General features: G+C 51.8%; 1 protein-coding gene across 1 annotated transcript; it reads right to left on the reverse strand.

Moving 5' to 3' along the window:
• Positions 1 to 3051: 3051 nt before the first annotated feature.
• Positions 3052 to 5743, reverse strand: FOXF1 (forkhead box F1; the record flags this gene model as incomplete). The annotated part of the gene is made up of 2 exons (XM_080637686.1): positions 3052 to 3212; positions 4684 to 5743. The coding sequence occupies 2 exons, from the start codon at positions 5741 to 5743 to the stop codon at positions 3052 to 3054; spliced, it is 1221 nt and encodes a 406-aa protein (XP_080493812.1).
• Between the last annotated feature and the right edge of the window lie 14346 nt (positions 5744 to 20089).

Below are 20089 nucleotides of genomic sequence, written 5' to 3' on the forward strand. Positions count from 1 at the left end.
CTGACTTCTACTTGACTCCTACCAGAGCCCAACAAGACATACGAGTGGAGCTTGTACAAAGGGACTGCTGTGATAGCAGCTACAGGGTTTTGCTATCCCTTTGGACAATACATACAGGGAAAAACTCAAGTTTGTCTTGTGCAGAAAAAGAGCTGGGGACAGGAGCTGGTAAGGTTTCATCTTCTCCTCCCTGCTGTAAGTGTCTGAGATGGAGAGCTGTCTGTTTAGACTGCGCTCACTGGCTTGAGGAATATGTGGCGTCCATGGTATGCGGTGGTTCTGTTTTTCCAGGTTTGGAAAACGACAGGAGAGAGAAAAATGAATCCTGTAAACCTTTGTTGGGAACAAACCCCTTCAAGCAGGACCTGAGGCTTGCAAAGTGCCTGCTTGCCCTTTCCAGCCTGGCAACGGTGCCACACACAAACGGGCACATCCAAGATTAATCCTCAAGGATGAAAATGAACCTTAGGAGCAACAGTGAAATATCAGCGAAGGAAGAACCACTTGGCAAAGGCTGAACTCCTAAGCCTGGACCTTTATCTCAGCCACACCTAGCACAGATATGTGCTTTAAGAGCAAAAAAACTCAGTTTTCAGCTTGGATATAAAAAGGATGGGAATGACACGGCTTACCTCCAACAGAGATGGGCAGCTGTGCAGAGGATGGAGGGATCAACCCATAAAGACATAAAACCAGGAAAACCCCACTAAATAATGCAGGCTGATTGTTGCTGGCTTAAACAGATCTACTTTAAAAATGAAAATCCAACCAAATAACCCCAAAACCCCCAAACCACCACCACCCCTCCCAAATAAAAAGCCCAAATAATAACAAAACCCCCACTCACTGTGAAAGGCCTCTATCAGCTCTGATAGGGCCTTTCCCACCTGCCTTAATTAAAAAATGGTTAGAGTTGTTGTTGTTACCAGCTAACTTTGCTTTTAATTAAGCTGATTACACACAGCTGGGCTAATTACCGCGCACTAACTTAATTTCCCCATATAAAGGCAGAAACACACAGCCAACTAATGAGATTAATTTGCGTGCATCTTTCTTTTTTCAATACGAGTGTATAATATTCATAGTGCGAGTGCTGAGACCAGGCATATCGGACCACGAATTAAAGCGAAATTCCTTGGATATGGGAGGAACCTAAATTAGACCAAATAAACCCAAATTCTGCAGAAAAATACTTATTTTTCTGATGAGCAGGGCTCTGTGTCCCCACTGCCTTCTCTCCTCTCACTGCGGATTTATCTCTGCCCGGCGCAGGACTGTGATGGTGCAGAACTTAATCGGTTTGAGTATTTTATTATTACTATTACTATCATTACTATTGGTATTATTACTATTATTACTATCGCTCTCCTGCGCCCGCTAGCAGCAGAGGTTCCGCAGGGATGCGCTGTTCGGCCTGCCAGAAAAATGACCGTGTCCCTCCCGGGATGGAGAAGGAGAGAAAAGGAGCTGCAGGCTCCATCCCCGCAGTGCCGCGCCTTGCCTCGTCCCCGGATAAGAAGCAAAGAATAAGAGTCAAACCCCTCCTTTCGCTTTCTCCTTGGATGGGGCGGGGGGGGGGGGGGGGGGGGAAGAACTAAATTATAATAAAGAGAGAAAAACTTCAGCCACCTCCAGTTTTCCTCCTTTTCCTATCTTCATTCTAAGTATTTCCACGCTGGAAGCCGCCATCAAGCCCCCCCCCCCCCCGAGATTCCCTTTCGAGCCCGCACCGAGGTGGGGAATCATAGCAGGAATGTTTGTGGGAGCGCATCGTGGAGCCCACGGACTCCTCAGATATAACTACGCGTGTTACACCGCATGCTCGTTTATTTGCTGCTCGTACAATCGTGAAGCCCATGTACAAATAACATACATGTTTTATTTTGGTTCGATTTTTTTTTTTTCCTTTAGGGACAAAACGTACAGAAAAGGGCAGGGAGGAAAAAAATAACCCCACAAAGTTACAAATTGATACAGTGCAGAAAGAATTAAAATAGGTATCACCGAACTGTACGAAGTCAGGGCAAAAAGACAAAATATGGGGGGGTGTGGATGGAGGGAATAATCCTTCATTATATATATATTTCTATAAAAACATATGGAGAATTGCCTTTACACAGAGACCACGATCAGCTTAAAATTTATAAAGGTTAACTAGAAAAAAATCTATATGGCAAATATTGCCAACAGAGATTCACCGATTTAATACTGATCAACTGAGACTACTCGTGTCTCGATTATTAGCAACAACAACAAAAATAATGTAGAATAAATAACAGAATGAGCATGGCTGTCTCTTTTCAAAGTGCCTTTTTCCTCTCTGCATAGGGTCTGATCCTGCAGTTTTTATGCAGGCAAAAAAGTAATATTAATAGCTAAAAAAAAAAAATCCCTCTGAGAGATTTTTGCCCGCTGCGTGTTTGCTGGGTAAAGAAAAGGAAGATGGGGGCATTTCTTTGAAGAATGGGCTCGAAATGAAGCGGGACGGAAGGGATCGAGCTGGGGGACCCCGGGCTCTCCTCCCGCGGCGCAGGGCGGAGGGACCGCGGGATACGTCGGTTTTGGGGTCGGGACGTTTACAGCCCCCCCCCCCCAGGTCGAGCCGGCTCCGCACCCGCCAGTCGCGCTGGTGGCACTGCTCAATGCCAAGGATAAAACTGAATTAGTAATTGAATTATATATTTTTCCCCTTTTTCTTTTAAAAAGAACCGTCAAACCCTCGTTTGTCGAATCCCTTAACGCAAACTCGCGGTCAGGGTTCTTCGCGGGGAGGGTTCTTTGCTGTCTTCTCAACCCAACCCCAAACGAAGAAGCAGAAGAAGGCAGAGACCGTCCGTGATTGAGGACCCGCATTGAAGGGTCCGGCCGATGCTCAGCTGTGGGGCAAGTTCAGCCCCTATCCCCCAACCCACTCCCGAGGAGCCGGGATCTCCCTCCCGGACACAGTCGTTTCGCAGAGACCCCCTTCATTTCCATCGAGGGTCCGCGGGGGGGGGGTCGAGGCTCGGGTCAGGCCTCGCCGCCCCCGGGAGGTGTTTTTTCCGCCCTGTATCACATAACGCACGGCTTGATGTCCTGGTATGTCACTTGTTGGTGGTAATAGGAGCCGCTGCCCGCTGAATGCATGGAGGAGGAGGCCATGGCGTTGAAAGAGAAGACGAATTCCTTTCTGTCGCACATGCTCGGAGACTGGGAGTGATACCGCGGGATGCCTGCGGGACGGAGAGGAAAGATCGTCAGCCATCGACATTATATTTGATGGGGCAGTTGAGGACGGGGAGAGTGGGAAAAAGCCGCCTTCTGAGTTAAAAAACTGCAACAAAACAACCCCAAAACCCACCCCAACCTCTCCGCAGCCCCCAAGTCTAGGGCGGAATTGGCTGTATTTCTGCGTTTTCACACAAACACATGGGCTCCGCGGGTGCGGACAGGTGCGGTGGGGAAAACCTCCTGCCCAGCCTAAGGATGCTTCGAGGAGACGGAGTCCTGGTCGGGTCGGGTTTAATTTATCCCCCATTTTACGCTCTTGAAGGTACCGGCTGCTTTTCCCATGGCTTCCGCAGGGTGCGGGGCAGGGAAGCGGGGCCGGCGACAGGGACCGGGCAGAGAGGCCGAGGGCAAAGAGCTGGGGGGACCGGAGCTGTTCCTGCACTTTCTGATGCCACCTGGGGACTGAAAACCCCCGCTAAACAAGGGGTGCTCCGGGGAGGAGCGGCCGCTCGGAGCCCTCCTTCCCTCCGCGCCAGCGCCCGTCGCCCGGGCGTTAAATCAGAGCGTTTCGGTTAAGGCCGCGGGCGGGCCCGGCGGCTCCTCGGGCTTCATTTTTGCTCTGTTTTCCAGCAGATCGGGTGCGATCACAGCCGAGGAGCTGCCCGGGGCTGTGATCGGGCCAGGCCGCTCCGTTCGGCTCTGCTGATGCGCGTTTTTTCACCTCTTCACTTCGTGGTTGTGCTCCGCTAACGCTCCCTTTCACACCCGTTTGTGCCTGGTATTTCCCTCTTCCCCAAAGGCCCGGGGTGATGTGCAGGGATCCCCAAACCTGCCCCTTCACCGGCCACGGCTCCCGGGGCTGCCCCGTATCCTGAGATTCCACTCCCGAGATGAATTTGGGCCGCAGGACAAAGCCCAGCTCCGGCCTCATCCCTCCTGAGGCCTCCTCCTGGCCTAACCATCATCTGCCCCCTTCCAATAGCCAGGGCAAATCCCCTCCAGCGTCTCTATATCGGGGCCGGTGGCGATGCCGGGCCGGGACTGAGGGGCGCGGGGGGCCCCCCGATTTCCGCATGGGCGGAGGGAGGCGATGGGCCTGGGGAACACAGCCCCGAGAGCAGAGGATGGAGGGGCCGGGAAGGTCCGGATGGCCGGCACCCTAGTGGGGAAATGCCCCCTCTTGTTCTCCTTCCGGACCTCCCCATGTCCCAGTAGAAGGGGAAAGAAACCTAACCTCGCAGTCCCCTGCCTGGCTGAGCCCGGCTCCCCCGACAGCAGGGCTGCTTCCAGGGGTAGCAGAGCCCCGGCCCGGCTGGTCTCAGCCCCGCAATAGCGGGGAACCCCGACGGCTGCCCGGGTGCGGTCGGAAGGGAAGCGAGGAGTGGATCCAGGAGGACCCACGCATGGTCATGAGCCCCCATCCGACCCCCGCTGCGGTGGCCTCGGTAAGTCCCACGCGTGTCTGCGCCTTACCTTGGAGCTCGGCGGTGTTGTGGCTGTTTTGGTGCAGGTAGGACTGATCGAGGGAGTGCGTGGAAAGGCTGGAGGACAGCGGGTTGGCCGTGGGGTTGCAGGGCGACAGAGGCTGCTGCTTGATGTAAGACGCGCCGGTGTTCAAGGCCGCCGAGGCGGAGGGTGCCCACGCTGAGGCCGAGCTGGAGTAAACCGAGTGAGGCTCCATCACGCCGCCGCCGGCGAGCAGCGGGGAGGCGGGCACGGAGCTCTCGTGGTGCGGGTATTCCCCAGCCGAGGAGCCGGTGCAGCCGCCCATGTAGGAGTGCCCACCGTTGGCGGGCAGGTGGGGCACGGAGTGTCCCGCGAGGCCCATCCCCTCCACGTTGCTGGACAAGTGCCCGTTCATCATCCCCAGACCCCCTTCAAGGGAGAGGCTGTTGGGGGGGCAGGAGAGCCCGCCGGCCGAGCCCTGGAAGCCGTAGCTCTCGGGGAGGTGGTTGAAGCTGAGCCCGTTCATCATGCTGTACATGGGCTTCAGCGCTTGGCATTTCCTCCTGAACCCGCGGGGTCGGCGGCGAAACGAGCCCTCCTCGAACATGAACTCGCTGGCCGGGTCGATGGTCCAGTAATGGCCCTTGCCCGGGCGTCCCAGTCCCTTGGGCAACTTGATGAAGCACTCGTTGAGAGAGAGGTTGTGGCGCACCGAGTTTTTCCAGCCCTGGTAGGAGCCGCGGAAGAAAGGGAAGCGGCTCTGCAAGAACTGGTAGATCTCGCTGAGGGTCAGGCGTTTCGAGGGTGAGCTTTGGATGGCCATGACGATGAGGGCGATGTAGGAGTAAGGAGGTTTCTCTGGCCGCCGGATCCCCGCGTTGGTCTTCTTCGCTTTGGGACCGCTGCTGCCCGGGGCTCCACCGCTACCCGGAGCGCTGCCGGTCGCCCCGCCGGGCGCCGCGGAAGCGGTGTCCATGGCCGAGCTCTGCGGCTGCTTCTCGGCCACGGAGGACATGGGGCCGTAGCTGCTCTGCACCGGAGGAGGAGGGGGCTGAGAGGACAGAGCCTGCTGCGCTTCTGCAGTCATCTACGGCCGGGTCCTCGGCGGCCAGCCCCGGCCCTCCTCCGCCAACACTCCCCCCGCGCTCCCCCAAAAGGCCACGCTGCTGGGGGCTCGCCTCCACTCACCCCGCCTCCGGCCTCCTCCCGGCCCCCCGGCGGGGTTTCTTTCCACCGGGAGACTTCACCCCTCCGTGGACAAACAAATGGAAGCAACGATCCCCCCCCAGCCCCCCTTTCCCTCCTCCTCCCACTTTATCCCTAAATCCGAGCCTGGCTGCAGAAGGCGAGCGAGAGGCGGGGGGGGGGGGCGCAGGGGGGCGGGATGGGGGGGGCGGGTGGAAGCGAGTTGAGCTCGGCTGCTGCGAGAAAGAAGCCGGCGGCCTCCGCCTGTCCCTCGGCAGGCCGTGCTCCAGGGGCCCGTCCCCGTCCCCCCCGCCCCGGCTCTAACTGGGCTGGCGCTGCCGGTGCTGCGGGGAGCTGCTTCCCATCGCGGTGGCTGTCGAGTCTGCCCCCGGCCCCGCTGCTCGCCTTTTACTTTATCTCTAGCGGCGTCGTCTGCCGCTCCTTGACAGACGTAAGAGCGGGGGGCGATCCCCGCCCCGGCCCGGCCCCCTCCGAGCCCTCTCCCAGCTGGTGGGCAGCTTTTAAAGGGCCCTTTCCACGCCACCCCCAGCGACACAGGGGCTGCGCGACACATCCCAGCCCGCTCCCGTGTGTATGTGTGTGTTTCGGAGGGGGGACTTGTCACTCACGGCCGTGGCGCTGCGTGGGGCTCCCCCATTTCCCCTCATTTTCCCTGGCCACCCCTGCTAAAAATCACGGGAGGGATGTGGGAAGGGCCGTGGAAGGGGCCGGAGCGCGGCAGCGCGGGCCTGCGGGCAACGCGGAATTTCCGCGGGCGGCGCAAGGCAGCGGAGGTGCTGCCCGGCCGCGGGCTCCGCGCTGCGCGGTGTTTCATCCACTTGAAACCCCCTCTTCTTGCGCTCTTTTAAGCTCGGCGGGCCAGGGCAGGATGTTTATACTGCGCAATGTAAACACGGGCTCGGGGGTGCTTTAATAAAAAGAAATCGGCGAAAACTCCTGCTGCCTCTTGAAATGCCCTTTTCTATCTTTGCCGCCAGGCCGGGGATTAGGAGCGGGCTTCGGACCCCTCGCCTGCTCCGAGGCTGCCTTAGGATGAGGCTGGGATGGGCTATTTTGGGGGGAGAGTTATACAAATCTGTGCTGAAGTGTCGCAGTTGGACGCCAGGAGCCTGATGCTCAGCTCCAGCGGATGCCACGGGCACAAACGCGGGGTGGGGGGAAAGAGAACAGGAAAGCGGAGGGGGAGACCCCCTTATCCTCCCCAACCCCTCCAAAAATACCCCAATGCACCCTTTTGAGCATCGTCCCATAAGGAGAGATATCACTTAAGGTAAGTCGCTTAAAACCTTTGTCACCTTCTTGCGGATCGCGAGTGGAAATCTGCGCTCTGAGGGGAGTGGGGGGGTGAGGGTGGGTGGCAGGAGCCTGAGCTGCTGGCTGGGAGCGGAGCAGATGCTTTGGCTGCTGCAGAGTCCTCCCTTTCAAGACTGGGGAAAGGAAAAGAGAAAGGAAGCGGGGTAAAAAAAGAGGAAGAGAAACCTTACATACATACACCCCCTTTGCCCTTTGCAGGCCGCAGCGCTGCGGGTCCGTCCCGCTGCACTCCGTGCAGAGAGAAAGGAAGGGGAGCCTTTCCCAACTTCCCCCCCCCCCGGCTTCCAGATTCGCTTTCAAAGTTTTGCAATGATCATTTAATACTTTTTAAAAGAACGATAGATACCGATCGGCTTGAGAAACTCCCTCCGCGTTATTCTCGAGCAGTTGCGAGCAGCCTCCGGGGCGCCTGTCACATCTGTGATACCACCGAGAGGGATTTCACATCAGGAGCTTTTCCCCCACCTCCCTTCTTCTTCCCTTTTCCATCGTATGCCCCCTCCCAGCAAAATAAACCCTTCTGCAGAAAGCACCGGCCCTCCCGTTCCCAGGGCAATCGGGGGTACGGGATAGGACATAGGGGACAAGCAGGGGACAGTCGCGGCCAAAGCGCAGGCCGTGGCCAGGTACACAGTGAGGGGATGCAGGCAGTTATTTCTAGAGCTTCTTCCTTAAGGAGGAGAAAGGTGCCCGGGAAAAATCGCTATTAGGGGAGTGATCACCTTCCCCGGGTGTTACAGCTCCGGGGCGGCTGGTCCAGAATAAACTCCCCGCTTCTCGCTGTATTTCTTTGTATTTTAGCTGGGGGAGCGCATCGCTGATCCTGATCTTTGGTCTGCATCGAATGCCCCTCCCCGGGCTGTCAAAAGGGTGTTTTTCTTTGCTTTGCATCCCTCTGCGATTGAATGTCCCCAAAGTGTCTCCAAAACACCCGGAGATGGAGCTCGAAATGCAACACAAAGAGCTCGTGTAAAATCCACGTTCAAAACCGTCCCACCAGCACCGTTTCCACTAGGAAATCAAATATCTCCGAGCAAAAAAAATCCCCAAATAACCCAAAATAAACCAGCAAAACACCCTCTCTGAGGAAATCAAACTGTTCTCTTTCAAAGCACATAAGTCCTTGCAGAATTACCCTCTCCCTGCCTCGCACTGTCTTTTCGGAGTGTGAAGATTTGGTTTCCGATGTATTTATTATAGCCAGAGAATGTGAAAAAATGCAAATATATCGCTCCGGGTTTGATAGGCCTCGCCGTGGGAATAGCAAAAACCTTGGAGGGTTTTAGACCGAGCCCGTGAATTGGGGAAAAGGAGAGTTTTGAGGCGGAAAAGCTGGGCCGGGAGGTGTCCGACGTACGAGGGGGCGATGGTGGCTGTGAGTGGGACCTGCCTGTTTGCTGGTGTTTTGTGTGCTTGAACCGATGGGGAGATGAGGGGAAGGAGTTAGAGAAGAAGAAGAAAACTAAAAAGTGATCTAGAGCAATCAGCCCTGCAAATCCCAGCACGATTTGGAGCCCGTTTTGCCGGCCCGATCCCGCGTATTCCCCGCGCCCACCTTCGGCCCCTCTGCGCTTCCGAACCGACTTCTTCCCAAACCCTCTCCCCTTCCCTCCCTCCCTCCCTCCCTCCCCGAAACTCGGCAGTGTTTTGTGTAAAAATAGACAAATCCGAGCTTTCTTCCTTTTCCTGCGCCGAAGGTATTTTCACTAGCTAATTGCTTAAGTGAAGTCAACTTTGCAAAGCAGGCCGGGTGTAACCCGAGTATGGAAATGTATATAGGTGGTATTGTTATAGGCGGGCTGGGTGCTGCTCCGAGAGGGGCCGGGGTGTTCCTGCGAGCCCAGACCACCCAGGGCGAGGGGAGTGACCGCCTCATGTCCCCCTCCCAGCTGCCCCTGCTTTACATTAACACCACCCGCAGGACCCCCCCTCCCCTTCTTCCCCAGCACCGGCTCTTTTCCCTCGCTGGGTTTTGCGTTTTAGCAGGGTTTTTTTTTTTTTTAGTTCTTTGTATATGTATTTTTTCCTTCATTCGCGGCCATCTCCGTGGCCTCTGGCCCCAGATCCGCTGCAAATCGATCCCTAAACGTTTATTTAAGTCCGAGGGGGTGCGTTCAAGCCAGGGGCTTAAGGCTGGGAGAGGGGATGTGAACGGACAGAGGGAGAAGTGGTATTGGGGGTTCTTATTTAGCCGATTTTTGGGGGAGTCCACCACACCGAAAAGGCTTGCTCCACGCGTGTGTGTGTGCCGGATGGCGGACGGGCCCTTTCCCTACGACACCCGGGGCTCCGGGACCGAGCGGGACCTGATGGAGGTTTTTGGGGTAGAAGAAGCCGAAAGCCGGAGCGGGTGTGAAGCGAAGCGCCCGAAGTGCCTGGGGCGGCTGCGGGGAGGTGCGGGCTGGCTGTCAGCAGCCGTGCCTCGGGCACAAGTTCAGCCTTTGGTCAGAAACAGAAAAAAAAAAGGAAAATCTTAAACTTCCCCCCCCTTTTTTGTCCCTTTTCCCCCCCTCTGCCCGTCCCAAGACTTTCCCCACTCCCATCCCACATTTTCCATGACGTCCTTCGATGAAATATTGCAGCACAGGAATTTACAGCCCTCTTCAGCGCTGGATTTTTTAGGAATTTTCTGGCAGGACCCAGTCCCTGTGATACAAATCGGTTCCAGCGATAATAAGCCCCGAGCGCTACCACTTAGACACGATCGCTTCCCACAGAGATCTTCTAAATATCTCTGGGTATTTATATCCCTGCTCAGGGACGGATAGCTAGAATACTTTCCCCTGGGGGATGCTTTTTGCCTGGCTGGGATTATGAGCTGAGGACCTGGGTACCGAGGGAGACAGCGGTGCTGAGTAGAGGCAGAGCTGGGATTCTGCGAGTGATGCTCCCGGCCACCTCTATGGAAAGAGTTCGCCCTTAAAGGCAGCCAGAATTGTTAATTCAGGTGTAAATCCAGTTGTAAATCCAGGCTGGCATTGCTGAGCCATCCATGCTTTCTCGGGCAAGTTTTCTTCCCTTTAGTGATGGGGCCCGGTGCTGGAAATGCCCTCACAGTCTAAGCAGGACCCTCGAGAAGGGCTGCCCCCCTCTCCCAGCGCTTTGGCAGAGCACTGTGGCATGCAAACAGAATGAGTAGCCATTTCCAGCTTTTCTAGCCCCAAACTCCCTCGTGTTAGCGGTAAAACGCGGAGAACGGTGACGGGGAAACATTTCGGTGCACTGAGTTTTGTGGGGCCAAAATCAACCCCGGTCCCCGACATCTCCCAGAACGAAAAGCTCGGATAGGCCGAGCAGGAGGAGGATAGCGAGGGGCATCCCCGTGTTCAGCCTTATTTCCAGGCTTATTCAGCTTTTTTTCGTTGTTTTCTTTCCAAATCTAAACCAAAACCCCGTCGAAATCGCACCGATGCGCCGTTGTTAGCGCAGGGGAAGATTTTTAAAGCCAGGCAGGCGAGGGCCGCTGGCTTCCCGTTTCGGGGTATCACCTAAAATCCGTCTGCACGGAGAGGTGAGGAAAGACAAAACGGAATAGCCCACACAAAGGATTAATGGGTTATTTTTTAACACGGGCACTAAAAGCCGAGGGGACCGTATATTGTCGGGCTAAGTATTAACCAAGCTGGAGACTTCGTCTACTCCCAAATACCGCGAAGAGATGCATAAAACAAACGCACAGGTTTGGGGCAGGATCCGGCCTCCCAGTGCTGTCCCTCGATGCCCAGTCCCGGGGACAACGGACCCTGGAGGTGACGCCAGCCCTGGTGCCCTGAGCTGGGGATGCGGGCAGTGGGCTCCCCAAGAGGGGAAGCTGGGGACCCACACGGTCTCCGCAGCCTTGCAGAGCCCCGGATCGGTACCTTATACTTCAGGAGCGAGTGGGCTCCGAGGAAGGACCTTCCCGGGACCACAGAGGCAGGAGCATCACTTCAAGGAAAGAGGGTGCCAGCACCCGGGCGTTCCCCAGGGCAAGTGTTCTCGGGGTCCCAGCATCGGGGTCCTCAGCAGCCACCACCGCTTGTCACCTGCCGAAGCGGGAGAAGGGATGGCAGAGCCATCCACGCAGGAGGCAGTGGTCCCCCGTGGGGAGGGATGCAGCGAAGGATGCTGAGGGCAAGGCTCCACTGGGAGACCCTTGACAACGACAGGCAGGGAGGCACCGACCTGCTCGGATACCTGTACCTGACAGGGGGAGGACAGCCATTCGGCTTGCGGGAAGGTTCCAGCTGCAGCAAAGGGGACTTGTCCCTCTGGTCTCTGCCCAAGGGGCTGCCATGCCCTGGGACCGGACAGGTCCGCACCACTCGCAAAAGCTGGTTTTACTGGATGGAGCGCCGCAGCATCCCTCTTGGGGTGGGTGAACTGCCTGGGGGCCTTTCCTCCAGGTCCTTTGCTGCAGAGTGTGGCTGCAGAAGGGCCTTGCAGTCCCCGGGCAAAGCGACAGCTCACGGCAGTCCCCCAAAGGAGAACCCCCTTGCCCTGACCGAGGTCAGCCACCGCCTGGTCCCCAGAGCTACCTCCTGCGTGTTTTAACTGTGTTTCTATGATAAATCTCTCATCTGAGCTCTATTCTCCCCTTCCCAAACACAAAGGCGGGTCGGGGCTCACGCTCACAAAAGATCCCTGCAGTTCCCCTCTCCCTGCTCCCCTCTTTGCAGAGACCTGGGAGTGGTTTTCCTTGAAACTCTCCCAGCAAAAGCGGATTTCCATCGTTGTTGTTGTTATTATTATTAATATTATTGTTAATATTACTATTGCTATTGCTAATGCAATTACTATTGCTATTACTATTACTATTACTTTTCTTACTATCAAATGAGTAAATTCCCGACTAAAGAAACATCGCTCTATCGGCGGCCCCTGGCCGCTCTGTAGTTGCCCGACGGGCTCTGGTGCAACACTGCGGGTTGCTGCATATTCATGACACCCTTTGCTTTGCAGTTACCAGCGCAGAGAGTGAAAAGACACCAAAAATTGGTTGATCATCTTTCCTACCTCCTTAGAAAAACAGAGGATCGCCTCTTAAAACGATCCCTTTTGTGCAACCGGTCCCTAGTTAAATATCCTAAGCGGGTTTTTTTGGGGAGATTTAAAACTGTCCGGCAGGAAACAGGGTTCTTGGTTGGCATTCGTAGGAAAGATGCCCAGTGAATGCCTGAAATGCCCGACGGAAGGTGGGAAAGCTTTACAAATCCCTGTGGTTTATGCCCAAAAGTTGACCGATTTCTGCAGTTGGGGTTTATATGTGATAATCAGGCTAATAATGGGAATGGGTACATCCATTTTCCCATTGAGCATCTGGGATTCTGGGGAAGGAGATGTGCGTGTGCGAAGACAGAGGGGAAAGGAAAAGAGACTGGTAAAAGAAATCTCCCAACCCTAAAAACTAAAATCAAAGCCCAAAAAACCAAAACTCACACAAAAAAATAATAACAACCTCCTCGCAGTCAGACCACAGAAAAAAAACCCTCCTTCACCAAAGCTGCACAGAACTCAGTAATAACTGGAGCATCGAACCCAGAAATGGTTTTGCTTTTCCCGTTTTCAGAACCGCTCGCTGAACTACAAAACGCCCCAGCGCGTTTCGCACAGCACCCTCAGCTCTGTGCCAGTAACCTCGCTTCAATTCTACTAATTAAAATATACTATTTTTCATCAATTACGTTTATAATTGTGGAATGAGTGAATTTGTGCCAGGCCCCAAGGCGTTGGGAGAAATCCCTTTCTCCAGCAGATTTTGCTGGCTACCTGTGCGGAAAGATGCTGCCGGGGTTTATGTTGCAGCATCATCATTTTTCTTACAGAATTACCCGTTTCCTCATTAGAAACTATCGAATTTGAATTACTCTCCCAAAGCATCGCGGGCTCGAGGGCTTTCCCCCCGCAGCGGTGTCCCGCACCCAACCGCAGCCCCTGCAGGAACGGGACAGAGGCAGCCCCGGTCCTCCGTGTCCCCCCCAAGCGTGCAACGGGGCGAGCCACCGGCTGTACCTTCGGGGCGCGGTGCTGAGCCCTTACACCCTATCGAAATCTGCCTCGAGGAGGGAATGGGTCCGACCCACTGCGGGGTTCCAACCCTCCCCACTGAGGTTAAACAGCCGCGGTTGAACCAAATATCGACGCGCTGGAAAATCTTGAGCTGACAGAGCAGGAAAGTGAATTTTCCCTCCATCGGGAAGAGGGTTTGGAGCAGAGCTCAGAGGAGTCCTGAGTCTGGTTTGCCCCGCAGCCCCAGGAGGGGAGAACAGAAGTGCCTCCAAATACTGAACTAGATAAACGTGTATGGAGAAAGCCTTTCCCGAAGGGGAGAGAAGGAGAGAGAATAGGAGTGTGCAGAAGAAGAGAGACGGAACGACGTGCAGAACTACATACAGAAAGACAGAAAGACAGGAAAAAGCAGAAACAGAGACAATAAAAGAGAACAAATGAGAAAGAAACGAGAAAGAAGGAAAGAAGGAAAGAAGGAAAGAAGGAAAGAAGGAAAGAAGGAAAGAAGGAAAGAAGGAAAGAAGGAAAGAAGGAAAGAAGGAAAGAAGGAAAGAAGGAAAGAAAGAAAGAAAGAAAGAAAGAAAGAAAGAAAGAAAGAAAGAAAGAAAGAAAGAAAGAAAGAGAGAAAGAGAAAGAAAGAGAGTGAAAGGGAGAAAGAGAGAAAGAAAAAGAAAGAAAGAAAGAAAGGGAGTGAAAAGGAGAAAGAGAGAAAGAAAGAAGAAAAGAAAGAAAAGAAAAGATATAAAGAACTAAAACTAGAAAGAAAGAGAGATTATGAAAAAATTAAACAAAGAGAACGGAGAGAGGGAAAGACAAAAAATGGAACTAAAGTGAGAACAAGAAAAAGGGTGCAAGAAAGAAAAGGAGAAACAGGGAAATGGAGAGGTAAAATAGAGGGAAAGAAAAAAAAAAGAGAAATAAATAAAAAGAAAGAGAAAAGTACAAAAATAGAAAGAGAAAAAGGTGGAAAGAAAGAAATAAATAAGAAAAAAAAGAAAGAGTGAGAGGCAGAATAATACAAAGAAAGGAAGGGAGAGAAAGAAAGAAATAGAGAAAAAAGGGAGAGAGGAAGAGAAAAAGATGGAAAGAGAGAGACAGCAAGAAAGGAAGAGAAAGAAGTTGGAAGAAAAGAAGGAAAAAGAGGGAGAAAGGAAGAAAAAGGAAAAAAGAAAAAAGACAATAAGGCAAAGATGAAAGAGGTTAAGAATAGAAAAAGAAAAAAAGAAAACAGAAAAGTGGAGAATGGAAGGAGAAAAAGCACAAAAGGAAAAAAAAAAACAAAACACCACAAAGCCCACAAAGAACAACCCCAAAAAGTCTCACCAAACCCAAACACTAAAAAAAAAAAAAAAAAAAAAAAAAGGAAAGCAAACAAATAAGTACGAAAAGGGAAAAATAATTTTCCCTCAAAACCAGTGCTAAGACATAGACGATCTGACTCCCTGTCAGGCCGGGATGAGTCGGGGGGGACGATCAGCCCCAACCCGCACTCATGGCCGGGTCCTGCGTACCCCGGAACCGGAGGGACACCCGGGCTGGGGAGCGGGGTGCAGGCGCTGCCTTCCCTCTTCCCTCACCCCCATCTTTCCCCGGGGTGGAAAACTTGATGGGGGGAGTGACCGCCTCTGCACCCCCGGGGCAGTGACAGGAGTGAGAGCCGAGATTTAACCCCGATTTCAGCGTGGGTTTCCCACGCCGCTCCTGCTCCGCTCTGCGAACGTTGAACGCGGCTTAAAACCCGCGCTCGAAGCGGCGCGACCGGCTCCGCATTGACTTCAACCGGCTTGGTAGGTGGCCGTGTATATTTTTGTTGAAGTAGTGTTTATGTTAATGAAAAAGACTGAGATTACAAACAGACCACTGAATGCCCGGGATGTTGCTGCCGGATTGGTCTAAGCTGTGTACTTTAAGCCTAATCAATTTTGGGGAGAAAATATGATTTAAAAGAAAAAGGAAAAAATCATTACTTTTAGCAGAAAGACATTTAGGATCTTTAGGGAGCCCAGTGCTTCCTCTGCCCTCCGGTTTGGGGCTGTGTTTCAGCGTAGCGGGCAGGGATGGAGGAAGGTTGCAGTGCAAAGCATCTCCAAGAACGAGCCATAAAAAACAACGAAAACGAGCCCTGGGCTCCTGGTGAAGGGCAGGGGAAGGAGCAGATTCTGCGAACCCCCTTTGAGTCCCCCCTACCCAGCAGAGGGGTTCCCGGTGGCAAAGGGGACCGTGTCTCCTAAAGTCTTGGCTGTGCAGGGGAACAGCAGGCGCGGTGCAAATGGGTCATGCTCAGGATCTGTTCTTGTGGCTGGAGCTCTGCAGAACCTGAAATTTGCTTCAAAGCCCAGTAATTCACCCATTTATGATGCTTAATATACGCACACATATACATATAATTCCAGTTACAGCAGGTATAAATTAATCAATTTACATAAAAATTTAAATATAGATTTTTATTTATTTATTTATTTATTTATTTATTTATTTATTTATTTATTTTTTGTGGGAGCAGCAACCATCAGCCTGTCACTTTGATTTCAGAGTCTAACTTTAGGGTCAGTCTCCTGGTTTGCTTAACAAAAAAAATCCCCTTTTTCCTTAATTATTCCTGTCCCCCATTGTTTCTATCCCCGTCTGCATTTGCAAGCCTGAAACATTGACAGCTAAAAAATCGTATTTTCATGAATTTTACAGACTTTTTTCCCCCTCACTCCATAGTTTCCCAGCATGGAGGGATCCACTCTGGGTCTCAACGAGCGGGTTCCTCCTTGCCGGGAGCTCTGCAAGCAAACAAGCACGCAGCATTTGGCATCTCGCTCCTTTTCAACACTTTCCTTTTGTGGGCAAAAGCTCTCATCGGAGGAGCCTCTCCGGCAGAGCCAGGCAGACCTGAAGGATTTGTACATTCTGATGGTTTACTACTGTTACGATTCCTCATTGACTAAAGCACAAAGAAAACCGGAGAGCAGACAAGTCACCATTGGAAGGGGATGCTGACAAAATCGAAGTGAAACGTTAGCAGGGAAGGGATTCAAGAAAACGAGGGTAAAAATTGAAAATTGAGTAAACCATAGCCAAAGATTTCCCTGTGTGATGGCTGTGCTGCACTAGAGCTGCAGAATGGATTTCATCCCCCCTTGGTTGGGAGGCAGAAGAGTGCTCTGAAAACAGCTTCTTCTCCCTTAAAAGATCTTTAGGGGGTCAAAACATACCCCCGGAGAAAGGGGAGATTCCCAACGTGGGGCTTAGCAACCATAGAGGCATTTCTTTGTTCTCTCCTCACACCTGGGATTAACCTTTATTACATGAAGCTTTATTTTTCTCTTATTTTATTTGTTTTTTCCTTAATTTTTCCGGGGTTGGAGGAAGAGAAACCCTGTTATTTTTTTGCAGTGACATTAGGTGATTTTATAAGAGGTATTGTCAGGGAAAAAAAAAACCCCGAACTCAATAGAAACAGACAGTTTTAGAGAGAACATCACCAAAATCAGCCTGTGCTGTTAAAGCCAGGTAGGCCCTGTGGAAGTGCTGAGGGTGGGAGGTCCCAGGGTCCCCCAGACACCCATCCCCTTGTTGGTGCCTGCCCTGTAGTGGGAACAGGTCTAGTGCCGGTCACTGTGGGCAGCCCCTGTGTGGAGATCGGCTAAAGGACAGGCACAACGGGCTCTCCCCTGCCCTCACACACATACACACACGTGTGTGTGTGCACACACATGTACTCACACTCATAGACACCCCTCTCCTGTAACCCCCGCATCCGACCGCGCTGCTCCCTAGAAGCACTAATGATGCTGCAGACCAGCTATGCGGTGTGAGGCAAAAGCAGATGAAAGTGATGTCACATTAATGTCAGCTCACAACTCGAGCCCACACAGCCTTGATTGCTCTTATTAATCTTGCCAATTTGTCTGTCAGCACTTGGCTAATCCCTAAATAGCCTCCCAACAGGTGCTTTATGCTTCCGCCACATCCTTGCTCCCCGGCACCCCCCGAGAGCCCTGCTCGCCCTCCACGGTGACACTGGCTTTCTCCTGTCCATCTGGGACCGGCTCTTTTCCCCTGGGAGGGCTGGAGGGGAGAGAGGCGACTTTGCAGATGTTGTTTAGTCTGTCCAAAGAGGGGTTGGAGTTTTGGGCTTCCCAAAAGGAAGTGATGAGCGGGATGGCGGGGGGAACAGGAGATGCTTGGAGAACTGAGGGGTGGCAAAGAGGATTTACCTGGGGGTGAGCAAACCCTCTGCGTGAGCTTAGCCTGCCGTCACAGTTAGAAAACATTTAGTCACCTTCTGCCTCAGTTACCGTGTAATAGCGAGCCACATTGCTTTTATTTGTCATGGGTTTGGTGGGTTTTTTGAGAGGGGAGAGAAGATTAAAACAAAAGGTCCAAACTGAAGCTACAGTGGAACAGCCACGTTACACCCTAAGCGGTTTCATCCTGCAGTTAAGCTGAGGGTTGATTATTTCCTTTACTATATTACCAGAAAATTCACTGTCTTCGTATAGTGTGTATTTAGTCATAGAGCAACAGCCTGTATCGAGTAAAAGACTAAAATTATTGTGTTGCAAGGTTTCATCTTTCTAATGTTGTTGCTTAGCACAGTAGTCTTAATCATGAAACATGGATTTTGTGTTTAAGACTGCCAAAACCAATTAACCACTAAACCCTATTAACTGCTAAAGCAGAGTCCAGGCTGCTTTCCTCTATCTGCATGAAGAGAAAAATAAGTGTTTTATTTCTGTTTGGCAACTCTGCTGTGTTAAATGGTTCGTGCACATGGATTACAAGCCCTGTGCATTGCAGCGGTCTCCTCCTGCAGTTCGCCTGGGAGATGCTTTGCTCTGGAGGAAAGAGCTGCCAAACCCAGCTTCGGTGCAGCAGGCTCCTATTTTACATTCAAAGTTGGCTCAGGCTGTTTCCAACCCTGTGCTCAGCACAGCAGGAAGGAAGAGCTTTCAGGAGCATCTTCAACCATTTCTCCTAGTGCTTGGTCCAAAGAGGCCAGAATCACCAAGGGAAGTATATCCACTAATTGAGTACAAGGATGTTCATCATTAACCCTTAGCTGCTTCAGATCAGATCCTGAAAGCTCTCTAAAAACACCATTCATGACAGCAAGCTGTTTCACTCCATCCTGACCTGGATTTATTATCAGGAGACAGATAGATTTTCTTTATTTCCTTTCTCCCAAGCCATTTATTTCACCCAATAAGACCATCCATCACATTGCGGTGGAACCGACCTACGATCCAAGGATATTCTTAGAGACTCAGCATGTCAGGAAACGGCTAGCAGCCCCGTGTGATGCAAATATTTGGATGACCAAGAGGTAGGAAGGATTGTCCAAATGTTTACTAAAGGCTGTTGATAGCCTAAGGATTTATAACTGGTGTATAATGTCTGCCCCCACACAGCTCCTCTAGCAGGTGCATCCAGTTTCAACATGACACATGGTATGTGTGTGCTCTGGGAAAGGGGATGCAGGAGAAAGCCTTTCCCCAGCTCTGTGAAGCTGCTTACTGGTTTGGAGCCCATGGAGCAGCAAGACGGGAGCCCAGGATCCACTCCAGTAATTCATGCCCCTGATAGAAATTCAAGCCATTGCTGGCATTTAAAAACAAAACACAAGCATCGAGCATGTATAATTGGAATTTTCTAAGTGAAACTAACATTCTGAACTATTCAGGCCCATCAAAATATTCCTTGTCACACTCCCTCAGTGCTGTGGTGGAGGAAATTCATGACATTGTTCTAGTTATTGTTCTTGGCATTTCACTTCCTAATTTCCACCGTTGGGATTTGATCTCTTCTGCCTCACATTAGGCCCTAATTGCTGCTACAGGCATATCAGAAGTGCCAACAGATAAGTCTTAACCATTTCTGGTGTCAGATAGCTACAGCTTTCCACTGCAGACCCCACTGCCAATGCTCCATACCTACTGCCAGGGAGCCTCTTCCTCTGCCTTTCCAACCAAAAGAGTAGCATACATCCAATATAGACCAAGCTGACAGACTACTGCTGGAAACACAGACAAAGGAAGAGTTAATACCTTGCTCAAAGCCAGCTCTGGTGCCTTGATAACCCACCCTGCAACCTACTGTCCCGATGCCACTGCCTTAACAGGTATTTACATGATTGAGAGACCTCAGAGGGCTCCAGCCCAACCTTTTGCTCCAAGCAAGTCCATTACCAGTCATGGCATGGTAAAGTCATGGCTTTGTTTAGCTGATCCTTGAAAACCTCCAAGGACAGAGTCTAACAACCATGGATGTTGATAGCCCAGGTAACAGAGGAGCTGCCAGTGCACTTGTGTCCGTCCAATCAGGTTGTCGAGCTCTGTTATCAAAGCAACAGCAGTTTTGGCTGTAAGCATTCCTACTACAGCGTTATTGAGAAACAATATCCTACCAAATAGGAGAAAGCAGCAGGGTTGAGTCACGCAAGTCTGGTAATCACCTTCCTCTCCACTATTTTGCAAGTTTTGACTACGCTGGAAACACAAACATATGCATTTAGCATGCTGCAGACAACCAGACAACGTGCTTTTCTTAGCAACGAATAGCAATTGTATCTGCTGCCGAAAAGCCTTTAATTCATTACAGCCCTGGACTAGTGGAGTTTACCGACGGCTCAGATGGGGAATACAATGGCTCTATTGTATTCCAAGGGAAGATTTCTTAGTTACATGCCGTTGCATAAACTGTATGTGTTCTATTTGTTACCTGTTTCATTTCAATGTGCTCCTTTAGATAGGGTTAAGGCCATTTGTCAGGCTGCACTGAAGCAGCAAAAGAAACTGTCACAGGCTGCGTACCAGATTATTAGTACTACCTCTTTAGGTTTGTTTAAAAAAAAATGAGGAAAGAACTTGGTATTTCTTCTGGGGGAAGAAATTGCGCAATAAAATATATGGGGAAAAAAATAGAAGTGCTCAAA

The sequence above is a fragment of the Psittacula echo genome (assembly GCF_963264785.1).
Source record: "Psittacula echo genome assembly, chromosome: Z".
In the NCBI taxonomy this organism is placed as follows: Eukaryota; Metazoa; Chordata; class Aves; order Psittaciformes; family Psittacidae; genus Psittacula; species Psittacula echo.